Genomic DNA, 11,996 nt, shown 5'->3' on the forward strand with positions numbered 1-11,996 from the left:
AGTTGTGCGGTCACTGGTCCCAGCTCCCCTCACCCCCAAGCCTACTAGAGGAGTGAGGACCCTTTGTCTTCTGGTCCATGGAGGGGGCCTTTTGGTTCTGGTAGGAACTGGAGGGATCAGATGCGCCAAGTGCTGGGTGCTGCTGGCTAAGTGACTCATGAAATTGAGATCCTGTGTCCTTGGTGTCTGCAGGTCCTGAGGCTGAAGCAGGTGAAGTTCATCGAGAAGGATTCCTTTGCCTCTGCGCAGAGCCTCCTGTGGAGCCCTCAGTGGAATCCGGTTCGGAGCACCCTGTGGAACATGCAGTGGATTTCTCCTGAGTGGAACCAGTTTCGTAGCTTCAACCACAGCAGTAAGACCACAGCTGCCATGGCCCACCTCCCCTCTCTGTCCTGGGACCTCACCTGACCCATCTTCTCTCTGTTCTATCCTAACACCACTTGGCTGTGCCCCCTCCTGGTGTACTGTGCACAATACCGGGACATTTGCCTAAGGTCCACAATTCTATTTTTTTTTTTTTTTTCAAATTTGGGGCCTTGAATTCAGAGCCTGGGTACTCTCCCTTAGTTTTTTCTGCTCAAAGATGGTGCTCTACCACTTGAGTCACAGTTCTACTTCCAGATTTTGGATGATTAATTAGAGATAAGAACCTCACAGTTTCCTGCCCAGGCTGGGTTTTGAACAGCCATCCTCAGATCCCAGCTTCCTGAGTAGCTAGTATTACAAGCTTGAGCCACAAGTGCCTGAATAACCATCTTCTTTTCCTCATCTTCTCTCCAGCAGGCCGTACTTGCCTTAAGAGGAAACTGAACTTGACTGTGACATACAGTCTCTGGTCTATATAACTCTCAGTCCTCAAAATAAGACCAGATCTCCAGAACTTCCCTCATCTAGGTCTCTGTCTCCAGGCCTCCAGGCCTCTCAGGAGGGGGCAAGGAAAATGGCAGTGTGTGGGGGACGAGGGTGTCTCAGTGACCCTGACCTGGGGAAGGCAGTAAAGGCACCTGATTGGGAGAGGATCGGGGGGTCTTGGGAGAGGATCAGAGGTTCTGACTGGACCCTGTAGTGTTGGAAGAGCCTGTGCAGATCTGGGTTTGGTTTGGTGCTGGGCCTCAGGTCTGGGGGTGAGCCCAATGCCTTCTCCTTATCCAAGGATCTCAGGGTCTGAGGAGCCACCTCCCTTTCTAGGCCTTTCCCTTAGCTGTGAACAGGCCGTGATCAGCCTTGTCCTCCCCACTGTTTAGAGGCTAAGGGGAAGCTGAGGCAGTGTCTTCAGGACTGGAAGGTGGGTGATGGTGGCAGGCTGTCATTTGGCTCTGCCCCAGCTTCCCACCTTTGTGTGGTTTCTTGCTTTCTCCTTTTACCATTCTTTTTTTCCATTCCTCTTTCTCTTCATTGACTTATTCTATTTATTTGATAGGTGGTATTGGGCTTGAACTCAGGGCTACCCATGTGCTCAGCTTACTTGTTCACCCTGGCACACTGCCACTTGAGCCACATCTCTAGCCTGGCGTTTTACTAGTAAATTGGAGATGGAATCTAGAGGACTTTGCTGCCTAGGTTGGCTTTGAACCATTAATGCTCTACATCTCTCCTTTCTGAGTAGCAAGATATGTTCTGTTTTCTCCTTTAGAGTCTTGGGCTTTGCACTCAGGGCCTCATGCTTGCTAGGCAGGTTCTCTACCACTCAAGACATGTATACATTAGTTACTGTTTAGATAAGTTCTCATATTTATGCCAGAATCTGGACCACAATCCTCCTTGTTATGGTTACTGAGTAGCTGGGATGACAGGCTTGTGCTACTAGACCCAGGTTTTGTTGAGATGTGGTCTTGTGAACTTTTTGCCTGGGCTGGCTTTGATCTACCCATTCTCTGACTCACAAATAGCAGGGATTACAGAAGTGAGACACTGTGCCCAGCCTTCCTCTTCATTCTTGTGTGAGGCCACTCTGCACTGGATTTAGTGCTACTTGTTCATCCTGCATGAGCTACCTAGAAAGACCTCTTTTTCAGATAAGGTCTGGTTGTGGTGCTGTCATTTGAATCCAGGACCTCACATTTGCTAGGTTACTACTTAAGTCACACCTCTAGCCAGATAGATAGGTCTAAAAGGACACGGTGTGTCTTTTCTATGGTACTAGTGACTAGCTCTCCTGAAGGTTTGGAGTAGACACAGACAATTTCCTCCTCCCTGGTGATGCCAATGATGTCCTTGTCCCTTCCTGGAGGAGTGGAGGCAAGCTAGGGAGCCCCTTCTAGAATCTTCTCAAGGGTTTGGCTGGAGGAGACCCTTTAGGAGTTGTTGGACTGCGACAGGGTAAAGAATGTCTCGTATGGATGGGGATAAAGAAGGCTGGGCCGGCCCTGCACTGTCCCTTCACTCATAGAGGCCACACAGCACACCTGTTTGTTATCCTCAAACCCAAACCTTGTAAAAGAAAGGCAATAGCAGGAGATGGGCAGAACTTGGGGTGAGGAAGCCACAAGCCAAGAAATGCCAGCAGCCACCAGAAGGAGGTGCATAAGGCGAGTGAAGCTTCTTATCCAGAATCTTCAGGGGGAGTGCAGCATGATCTCTTGATCTTGAATTTCTGATCGCCAGAACTGCAGTTCTGCTTGGGCAACAATAGAAAGTGTGCTGCTGTAATTCTGCTGCAAGAGAACCAGTAGTAGGAGCAGGTCACTGAGGCCCTGCCTCCTGGGCTGCTCCCAGCCAATGACAGAGCTCAAGGTGGAGCTAGGCCATTTAAGTTGATAACAAGACCCAGTAACAGGCAGCATGCGATTGGGGAGTTTCCTGACTCTCTCTCATTGGCCATCTACATGGCTTAGGACAGCTCCCTGTCTCTAAGTCTCACTGCCCTTGTCAGTAAAATATTCCCACTAGGAGTGGCTTGGGAGGATTTTTAGATGAAAGACTGCACAATTGAGAAGCAGAGCATGCCATCATTGATACATGTGACCCACATATAACATGACACTCTTGGTTCTCCTTTTCTCTACTTGCACAAATGTCATTGTGGGAAGACAAGGACAACCCTGTGGAGGTATATCTCTTGGGCACTAGCATCCGGCCTAATCACATGGAAATTAAGGGCAGGATCAACATCTCTAACTTTGAGAGAGTGCCTGAGGAGGAGTGGCAGAGCACCAGTGCGCCCAGGACACAGGTGAGCCATCCTTCCCCAGCCCATCCCAGAGGAAGATGAGGACCACCAGACCTGGAGCACCATGGCCACCGTCCCCAGCCATCACTGTCCACCCCCAGTCCTCAGCTGTAGGCAAGGGAGCGCGGGCATTGCCAGTCCATCCGGGATCTTTGGGAAATCATGGGTGGGGGTGTCTTTCTCATCTGGTCCTTGTGTTGGTGGAGCAGGAGGGCAATTGTGAAGGCCATGGCACCCACCTGGCAGCCCTGGTCAATGGCCAGAATGTTGGCGTGGCAAAGGACATCAACATACACAGCCTGCGTGTGCTCAACTGCCAAGGGAAGGGCACGGTCAGCGGCATCCTAATGGGTGAGTGGCAGACCCCAGCAGCCACTTTGCCAGATGCCTTGACCTATGTTGGGTTCAATAATGAACATCACTGTTGATTTGGAGGGAAGGAGCTGGGGGAAGGCAACAAGCCCCTCTCCAGGCAGTCATCTTGTTCTCAGTCATCTATGTTCTCTCAGGCTTGGAGTTTATTTGGAAAAAGCTGGGCTCCAATCCTTCCAAGCGGATGGTAGTGCTGCTGCCCCTGGTGAGTGGGTACAGTCAGAGCATCAACGATGCCTGCAAGCGCCTGGCAAGGGCTGGAGCAGTGCTGGTGGCCGCTGCGGGCAACTTTCAGAGCAATGCCTGTGCCTACTCTCCAGCGTCGTCTCCTGAGGTAGGTGCCAGCAGGGCTTCCTGCTCATGTCCTGCCTTGCAGGTTGTCAGAGGCCCAGCATCCCCAAACCTCAGTGTCACAAGGGGTTTGCTAGCCATGCCTCACCCTCAAAGGCCCTGCCACATTACCCCCTCCATCCCATCCTCCCTCTGCTCCATCCCTCTCCTGCTGATTGACATTTGCAGAGCCCCTGCTTTGTGTGGGGCTTGTGTGGGCCTGGCAGTATCGGGGGAGGTCAGGTGTCCCATCTACATGGCTTCTGGGCCCTGGAAGGAAGGGAAGGTACAGAGGCAAATGGGAAGTGCTGCCCTCCCCTTTCCCTCTCCCTCCTTGCCCTGCACAAACCTTCAGAATATAGCTCTGGGGCTTTTTCCATAGATGCTGAACTTACAACCGCCTGCATCCAGCCTGGCTCACTGTGGGTTGCCTCACAGCACTCTGGGTTCTTAATAACAACATTGTCAATTTAGTGTTTTTCTCCCATTAAGTACAATCTCTACAGGGCATCAAGAGTAGTGCCTGCATCCTGTAGAAGCCCTGGGGCAGGCTAGGTTATCAGTTGTGCGTAGGAGCCAGATTTTCCTCTGGAGAAGACACTTACATGGGAGTCAAACAGGAAGTATAGGAGTTGATCAGTCTGCCTCATGCTGTCTTTCCCTCAACTGTTTGCCATATTCTAGGTCATCACTGTTGGAGCTGTCGATTCTCAGATCCAGCCACTCATCCAGGGTCCTCTAGGGACCAATTATGGATCCTGTGTGGACATCTTTGCTCCTGGGAAGAACATTGTTAGTGCCTCCAAAGACTGTAATGCTTGCTATGTAATGCAGAGTGGAACTTCGCAGGCGGCTGCCCATGTGGCTGGTGAGTCACTATGCTACTGACTGGGCCACCAGGATTCCAGCGGCCTCTTTGGCCAGATCCTCCGAATGCTTGGCTAAGAGCAAGAGAACCCAATGTGCAGACCTGATGTTGATCGTGCCATTTTGCATCTCTGGGGTAAAAGTTGGTGTTCATCTGGTGAACACAATGGCCAATACCAAGGCTTCGATATAGAACAAGATGTGTTACTTTCTAGCTTTCACTATGCAAGGGATTGCAGGTGGCTTCATTTTGGGAAGATCACATCATGTGTGCGTGTGTGTGCATTTGTGTTCTAAAAGGAGTTCCCAGCTAGGATGGAAGGCCAGGCTATCACCTTGTCTGATTTTTCCTTCTTCCATCAGGCATTGCAGCCCTGATGCTCACTGCCCAGCCAAACCTCACTGTGGCTGAGCTGAGGCAGAGGCTGATCCACTACTCTATCAGAAATGCTATCAATGACACCTGGTTCCCCAAGGAGGAGCGATTCAAGACCCCCAACCTGTTGGCTGCACTGCCCCCCCGCACCCAGGAAACAGGTGAGCAGGGCAGGTGGGTAGGCAGAGGCCAGCCTGGGTGTGAGAGGCCCGTGTGGCGGTGACAATCCCCTACCTGGTTGACAGAAGGACTGTCCTCCTCAGATAGGACTCCAGGCTCAGGGAAATGATTGCAACACTGAAGTTTTAACTAAAAGTTTCATGTGATATGGAAACTCCTCTCCCTTATGTAAGACTGAAACTTTCTCTGGATTCTCTGGGTGTCCTGTGCCCCCAGAGCCTCATTACTCATGGCCTTGTTGCAGGTGAACAGCTGTTCTGCAGGACTGTGTGGTCAGCACCTTGGAACATCACACTGGCAGGCCGTGCAGTGGCTGAGTGTGACCCAGAGGAGGAGCTGCTGGGCTGCTCCAGTATCTCCCAGAGTAGGAAGCGGCTGGGCGAGCGTGTGGGGGTGAGCTGTACACTCTGTGTGCCCAGTCCTCTGTCCTCTAGATTCCAATCCCTGTCTCAACTTCAAAGGCCTGGGCAGGGCCAGGTGCTCCTGGGGGACTCAGGACAGACAGCACCCTCATGGGCATAGGAGGGAAAGGACAACGGTGGCTTCGGCTCTCTGCCTTGCCTAAAGCATCTCTATGCTGGGTGTTTTTGTCTCATGCCTATTGTTCTAATGATTCAGGAGGCTTAGATCTGAGGATCGTGGTTCAAAAGCCAGCCCAGGAAATTTCATGTAGTTCTTATCTCCAAGTAAGCGTGAAGGGGAGTTGCAGCTCTGCTGGTAGAGTGCCAGGCTTGAATGATACAGCTGAGGGACAGCACCTAGGCCCTGAGTTCAAATCCCAGTACTGACACACCCCTTCCTTCTCCCTGCCAACCAAGAGAATCCACAGTCATGACCCTCAGGTTGGGATGACAGAGGCTCTGTGAGTTGAGAATTTCAAACGTGCAGAGGCAGCTGATGAGTTCCCATACCCTGGGTGTCCCTGTGAAGGGAAGAGTGCTTACAGGATATGGTAGGTGAGCATTTCTGTGCAGAAATTAATGTTAGGGAGATTTCTTAGGAGATGTTCGATGGGTCATGGAGCCCATGGCCCTGTGCTGCTGTATCAGGTATACTTATCTCCAGTTACAAGGCATTGTCAGTGTTGGGAAGATTCATCTGAGCAGCACATGGCAGGACAGACTATATGGTAGCAAGCAGTGCTGAGGACTCAGGAGTCAGAACTTGAAGACGGGGTCCCTCTCAGACCAGGTTCCCCAGTCCCTAAACCTCTTTACAGCAAGTTCCCATTTCTCTCTTGGACTCTCAGATCCTAGGAAAGAGACGCGTTTGCCTGGCATTTGGAAAAAGCCAGGTTTCTGCGGTGGCCAGATGCTGCCTGCTCCCCCGAGCCAACTGCAGAGTCTACACAGCTCCTCCAGCCTTGGTGTGGCTGAGGACCTACACCCACTGCCGGGATCCTGACCAAGTCCTCACAGGTAGGGGCTGGTCCTGCCAGGATGAGGAAGATGACCTACCTCCTGCTGCTCAGGAGACATGTCCCACTCACTTGGTCCCTATGTGTGTGAGCAGATGATATGGGAGCCTCAGGACCCACAGCCAAACAGGATCTGCAACTTGCATGCTACATGGCCTTGGGCAAGTGGCTTCACCTCTCTCTTCCTCTCCTGCCTCTGTAGTGGTGATAAGAAGGGTGACAAATGACCTCTGCTTTGGGCACTTGAGCTGTTTACCCTCTGTGTGGGTAGAGTGCCCTAGTTCAGGCCTGTCAGAGTGGGGCACAGCTCAGGTTGATCCAATCAGTAGCTAGGAAGTTTCTTTTCAGCCCTGTGCCTTAGTTTTCCTCATTGTGAATGCTCAGCTCTAATCCTGGACAGTTCCATTCTGGTGGCCACTGTCACCGAACATCACTCTGAAGTCCTTTCTCTGGGTTAGGGACTTTCTTTTTTGGGAGGGGGTCCAGTTGTGGGGCCTGAACTCTGGGCCTGGACGCTGTCCCTCAGCTCTTCAGCTCAAGGCTACCACTCTACCACTTGAGCCACAGCATCACTTTTGGCTTTTTTTTCTGCTTCTATGGTGCTGAAGAATTGAACCCAGGACCTCAGGCATGCAAGGCAAGCACTCTACCACTGAGCCACCTTACCTGCCCTGGGCTAGGAACTTTGTATAACAAACCTGCCCAGGAGAGTGGCTGGAAGTCATGGGTGAGGAGGTAGGGACTGTTTTTCTTGGTCTGGAGCCATTCTTAGAAGGTGCTTGGTGCCAGCGGGGAGGTTTAGGGGACAGTGGGAATTATCTTGAATCACTAGGTCAGGAGCTGACCTTGGCCAGGTAAGTACTGGGGAGTCTGAGTTCTGGATTAGTATGGGTTAGTTGGGGTTAGAAGTTGGCTGGATTAGCAGCAGTCAGATGAGCCCAGTGGCTAGAGCCTTGTCCAGGACAAGAGCTCCATGTGGCTGCTGGCCTGGCAGGAAGCCTGGCCTGTGGCAGAGCTGGCAGAGCCACAGGCACTCACTGTGTAGCTCATGCCAAGTCCCATATGCAGGTCAAGTTGCCGAGTGTCTTTCCTAAAGCCACAGAGCTGGGAGAAGGGCTCTGGTCCTGGTTACCAGATCCTGGGTCCTGCATGGGCAGTACTGGGACTTCCCATGCATGTTTCTGCTTTAGCTAAGCAGTATCTCTGTGAGTTGCTGCTATTGCTCTAGCTGTTTTACAAATAGGGAAACTGAGACTTGATGAAGTTCAGGAAAGTGCCCACAATTTTACAGCCAGGTGCCCCTGATTCCCTAGCCAACAAACCCAGGCTAATGCCGGACTGCTCTTGGTGATGATGCATGAGGAAAGGACTTGAGGTGGGAGGGGTTTGGGTAAGCAGTGGTTGATCATCTCAGGCCTGGGAACCATGCCCCATGGCTCCACTTCTTTGGTGGAGAGGAGATCATGGAAACTATGGATCAGAGCGGTTGAGCTTCTCTCCCAAAATTCTACAAGTCAGATCACCAGCAGAGCTATGCTGAAAGTCCTCCTGCTCAGCCCAATGTCTCTTCCACTCAGAGCTGCTCCTGGGTTTCCTTGGCTTTAATCCTTACAGAGAAAGGGATGTGGTAAGAGAACCACGATCGTCTTCCACATTCAGTGTGTGAGCTGTCCCTCCTCTGCCCCAGGATGCAGCTCCCATTGGGGGATACATAAGCCTGGTGTCTCCAAGCATTCTTCAAGCCAGCAAGTTTATCAGCCCAGAAAGTGCCTGGGGCACAAGAAGGCCAGAGTCCATGCTTCCTGCTGCCATGCTCCAGGCCTGCAGTGTACAACGAAGAAGTACAGGCGATTCAGTCCCTTGGAGAAGGTGAAGGGTTGGGATTGTGGGAGGTTGGGTGGAGATGGCTGGGGCCTGCAGTGCCCAGGGGAGGACCTGAGCACCTGTGCGGTCATGTGCAGTGTGTATGTGTGTGTGTGTGTGTGTGTGTGTGTGTGTGTGTGTGTGTGTGTGTGTGTGTGTGTGTGTTTGTGTGCATGTACTTGCGCATGTGTTTTTATGAGTGTCAGTGTGAGTGTGATGGGTTTGCTTTTGTTTCTGGTCAGATTAGTAAGGATTGCTCTCCAATGCCCTGTCCCACTTTAAGGATAGCACAAATAAATATGGCATAAAGAAATGAATTGCTGACTGGACACAGTAATATAATGCTGTACCTGTTTCAGCTGCTCCTGAGAAGAAACAAATAGGAGTTCAGTTTGAGGCCCACCTGGGAAAAAAATAAATAAAAAAATCTGAAAAGTAATTAAAGCAAAAGCAGCCAAAGTGGTGACTAAAGTGGTAGAAAACCTGCTTGGCACTCAAGAGTTCAAACCCCAGTACTGCTTTTTTTTATTTTTTAAAGCACCTGCATTCATAACTATTCTGAGACTGAGATCTGAGGATTGGGGTTCAAAGCCAAGCTTGGCAAGAGAGATTAAGAAACTTATGTCTTTAATTAACTGCCCCCCAAAAAGCCATATCTGGAGCTGGGTTCAGCTCTGGTGTTTAAATGCCAGGGTTGGTGTGCGTGCACAACAAAAAAACAAAATAGCACAAAAAAACCAAAGTATCATTCTACATTTCACAAACCTACTGAGAGTTGTTCAGGGCTGGAATGCCTGAGCAACCATGGAAGGTTGGAGGAAGAAGGAAGATCTCTGAAGGGAGGGCAAGTCACACTTGGACTCTTGGAATCTGAGAGCTAGCCTCTAGAGGCCATGGCAGGAGGAGTTTGGGACCTGAGGGTGGTGGCTCAGGTCTGGGGATGAGCTGCAACAAGGAGTGGAGGGCTGTTGCAAGGTCTTGTGGAGCTGCTGGGGGGATGGAGTTGCCATCACTGGGTGGGGAAGGCTGTGGGAGGTGTGGCTTGTAGGGAAGTGGGAAGTGGGAGGGGCTTTGGTTTGTTGAGATTTCTGTCTGAACCCTAGTGTCCTGGTAGGCTGGGACTGAACCACCCTTAGGGAGTGGTGGGCAGTGTTGGACACAGCCCCTTTTGTGTGTGAGGGGCAGAACCAAGCCAGGTGTTCACACTTTGGTCCCCACTGAGGGTTGCTAGGAGGGACAGTGTAGCAGGTGGCTTAGAGACCTGACCATGCATGCAGTACCTGGCCTTACTTGTCTTCCCTGGACTCTGGCAGGTCACCGTGAGCTGTGACGCAGGATGGACCCTGACCAGCTGCAGTGCTCATCCTGAGACCTCAGTCACCCTCGGAGCTTTCCCTGTGGACAACACGTGTGTGGTGAAGCACCAGAACACTCACAAAAGAGGAAGGGCCAGAAAGGAGTTTATAATAGTCACTGCCATCTGCTGCCGCATCCAGCTCTCAGGCCAGCCATAGAGTGAATGAAAGACCTCAACCTGCTTGGTGGTGTTGATCAGGGCAGGGCTGCGGGGGGTATATGTGTCCTGAGAGAACTTGGTCTCATCTTGGGTGCCCCTCCCCAGGAGAAGTACAGGAATGCTCCCCATTAGGAGCAAGGAGGGGGTAGATTTAACAGCAAAAGGGGCTCCTGGCAGCCCAGCTAATGACAAAATCACCTTTCACATGCATTTGGCTCCAGCCTGGGGGAGGCCCTTGGACTAAGAAGAGCCAGTGTTAGCAGGAACAAATGAGGGTGACCGGTGTTGGGGACCCCTCATGGTCTTCTCACTTTATAGAAACTTCTTTGGACTGACTGATTGAGAGAAGCAGCCCTAACTAGGACAAGAATATCTCAAATGGCCATAGCGGCATGCCTCACTTTCTCTTTGCTGTCCTCACTCTGTTCCACCTCTAGCTATGTCCCTGACTGGGATCAGAGAGCGACAGGTTACACCTCCATCCCTAGTTCTCCCACCCTCCCTTCTGCTCTATACCACATATACTAGCAACCTTACTTTATAGAGCAAGAAACAGGGCCTGAGGGAAGAGGGCCTGCCAAGCACAGTGAGGTGATATACGGGGAGCTGGCAGGTTGGGCAACTTATTGCTGCAGGAAACAGTGTATGAAGGCAGCCAGAGCATGGCCTGCTTGCTCTAGGGCTGCTGCCTGTGTTGCGGGGTGGAGGGGTGGTGGTGGTAATGGGCCTATTCTTACGGTGGTGTCCCTCACGGGGGCTGGGTGGACATGTGAGAGGTACAGGTGCCATGTGTGAGGTTTGGCTTCCCACACGTGAATAACTATCCAAATAAACTAACACTGGTCTATCCTTTGGTTCTCAGTTGCCTTTGTGTGTCATTCTGGGGCTTGAACTCAGTACCTGAGCACTGTTCCTGAGCTTTTTTGGCTCAAGACTAGAATCCTACCCCTGGAACCACAGTTTTACTTCCAGGTTTTTGAGATAAGGCAGACTTTCCTGCCTGGATTGGAACTGAGGTCCTCAGATCTCAGCCCCTTGAGTATCTAGGGTTAGAGGCATGAGCCGTTGGCACCCAGTTTTCTGTGGCCTTTTTCAGGCAAGCTGATTTTCTGAGCTGTTTTGCTTTTGTGACTTGATATTTATTGCAGATTTTGCCACCATTGTTATTTTTAATTGTATTTGAGTGCGAAGGAGAGCGCTTGGCTCAGCTGGGACTGGTAGGGGGACTTGGATGTCCCTCTGGGTACTCATCTTACAGGAATGTGGTGATTATGGATCTGTAACCACACTAAGACCTACACACAATTGTGGTGCCTCATCCTAGGATCTGCTCTACCACTGAACCAAAGTTCCCAAGCCCTTTCCCATCCCAGATCCCTGTCAAGAGGTTTGGGCCAAGCACAGGGAATGTTCATGGAACCCCCTGTTCACAAACCTGCAGATGCTTCTAAGGAGTCAAGGTTCTTGACTTGAATCCAAGCCTGGAATGTGAGTAGCTTTCCAACTATCATGCTGCCACAATTACTCTTGGTGTCACACTGCAGCACAAGTCCCCTGCCAATGGTGGGATGGTATCTGCCAGGTCCACATGACCCCAGAGAAGAATAAGGACTAAGCATGATAAACCTCTTTTCCAGGGCGTCTTCTATTTTAGCCTGCAGTGATCTCTCCTGGAAGTAGGTGGCACTCTCTTTCAAGTTTCTGCAGCACATCTAGAGCCATATAAACTAAGAGCTTTCCAGTTAGGGGAAAGGAAAGTTTCTGAGTTTAAGGAGACTCCAAGTGACAAGACTTTGGGAGAGACTGGGTAAATACAGTCCCTATTATTATCTACTCTTCTGTCAGGGACCCCTAGTAAAACTCATTCTACTTATTTCAGGCTGCATTTTAATCATTATTGGGCAGT

The 11,996-nt window shown here is 51.1% G+C and overlaps 1 protein-coding gene across 1 annotated transcript; it reads left to right on the top strand.

Moving 5' to 3' along the window:
- The first annotated feature begins 3,013 nt into the window (after positions 1-3,013).
- Positions 3,014-11,705, top strand: LOC138803502 (proprotein convertase subtilisin/kexin type 9-like). The gene is made up of 8 exons (XM_069987612.1): positions 3,014-3,172; positions 3,379-3,520; positions 3,679-3,875; positions 4,556-4,739; positions 5,102-5,275; positions 5,539-5,687; positions 6,544-6,712; positions 11,635-11,705. Exons 1-8 carry the CDS (start codon positions 3,014-3,016, stop codon positions 11,703-11,705), a joined length of 1,245 nt encoding a protein of 414 aa, XP_069843713.1.
- The last annotated feature ends 291 nt before the right edge of the window (positions 11,706-11,996 follow it).

Source organism: Dipodomys merriami, unplaced genomic scaffold (assembly GCF_024711535.1).
Source record: "Dipodomys merriami isolate MVZ:Mamm:240054 unplaced genomic scaffold, mDipMer1.0.p SCAF_34, whole genome shotgun sequence".
NCBI lineage: Eukaryota > Metazoa > Chordata > Mammalia > Rodentia > Heteromyidae > Dipodomys > Dipodomys merriami.

Bases quoted from the DNA above. Each gene is read 5' to 3' on its own strand.
- LOC138803502 (XM_069987612.1), top strand. From the start codon at position 3,014: ATGTCATTGTGGGAAGACAAGGACAACCCTGTGGAGGTATATCTCTTG. The intron at 3,173-3,378 runs GTGAGCCATCCT...TTGGTGGAGCAG, and splicing joins CCAGTGCGCCCAGGACACAG to GAGGGCAATTGTGAAGGCCA. The intron at 5,276-5,538 runs GTGAGCAGGGCA...GCCTTGTTGCAG, and splicing joins CCCCCGCACCCAGGAAACAG to GTGAACAGCTGTTCTGCAGG.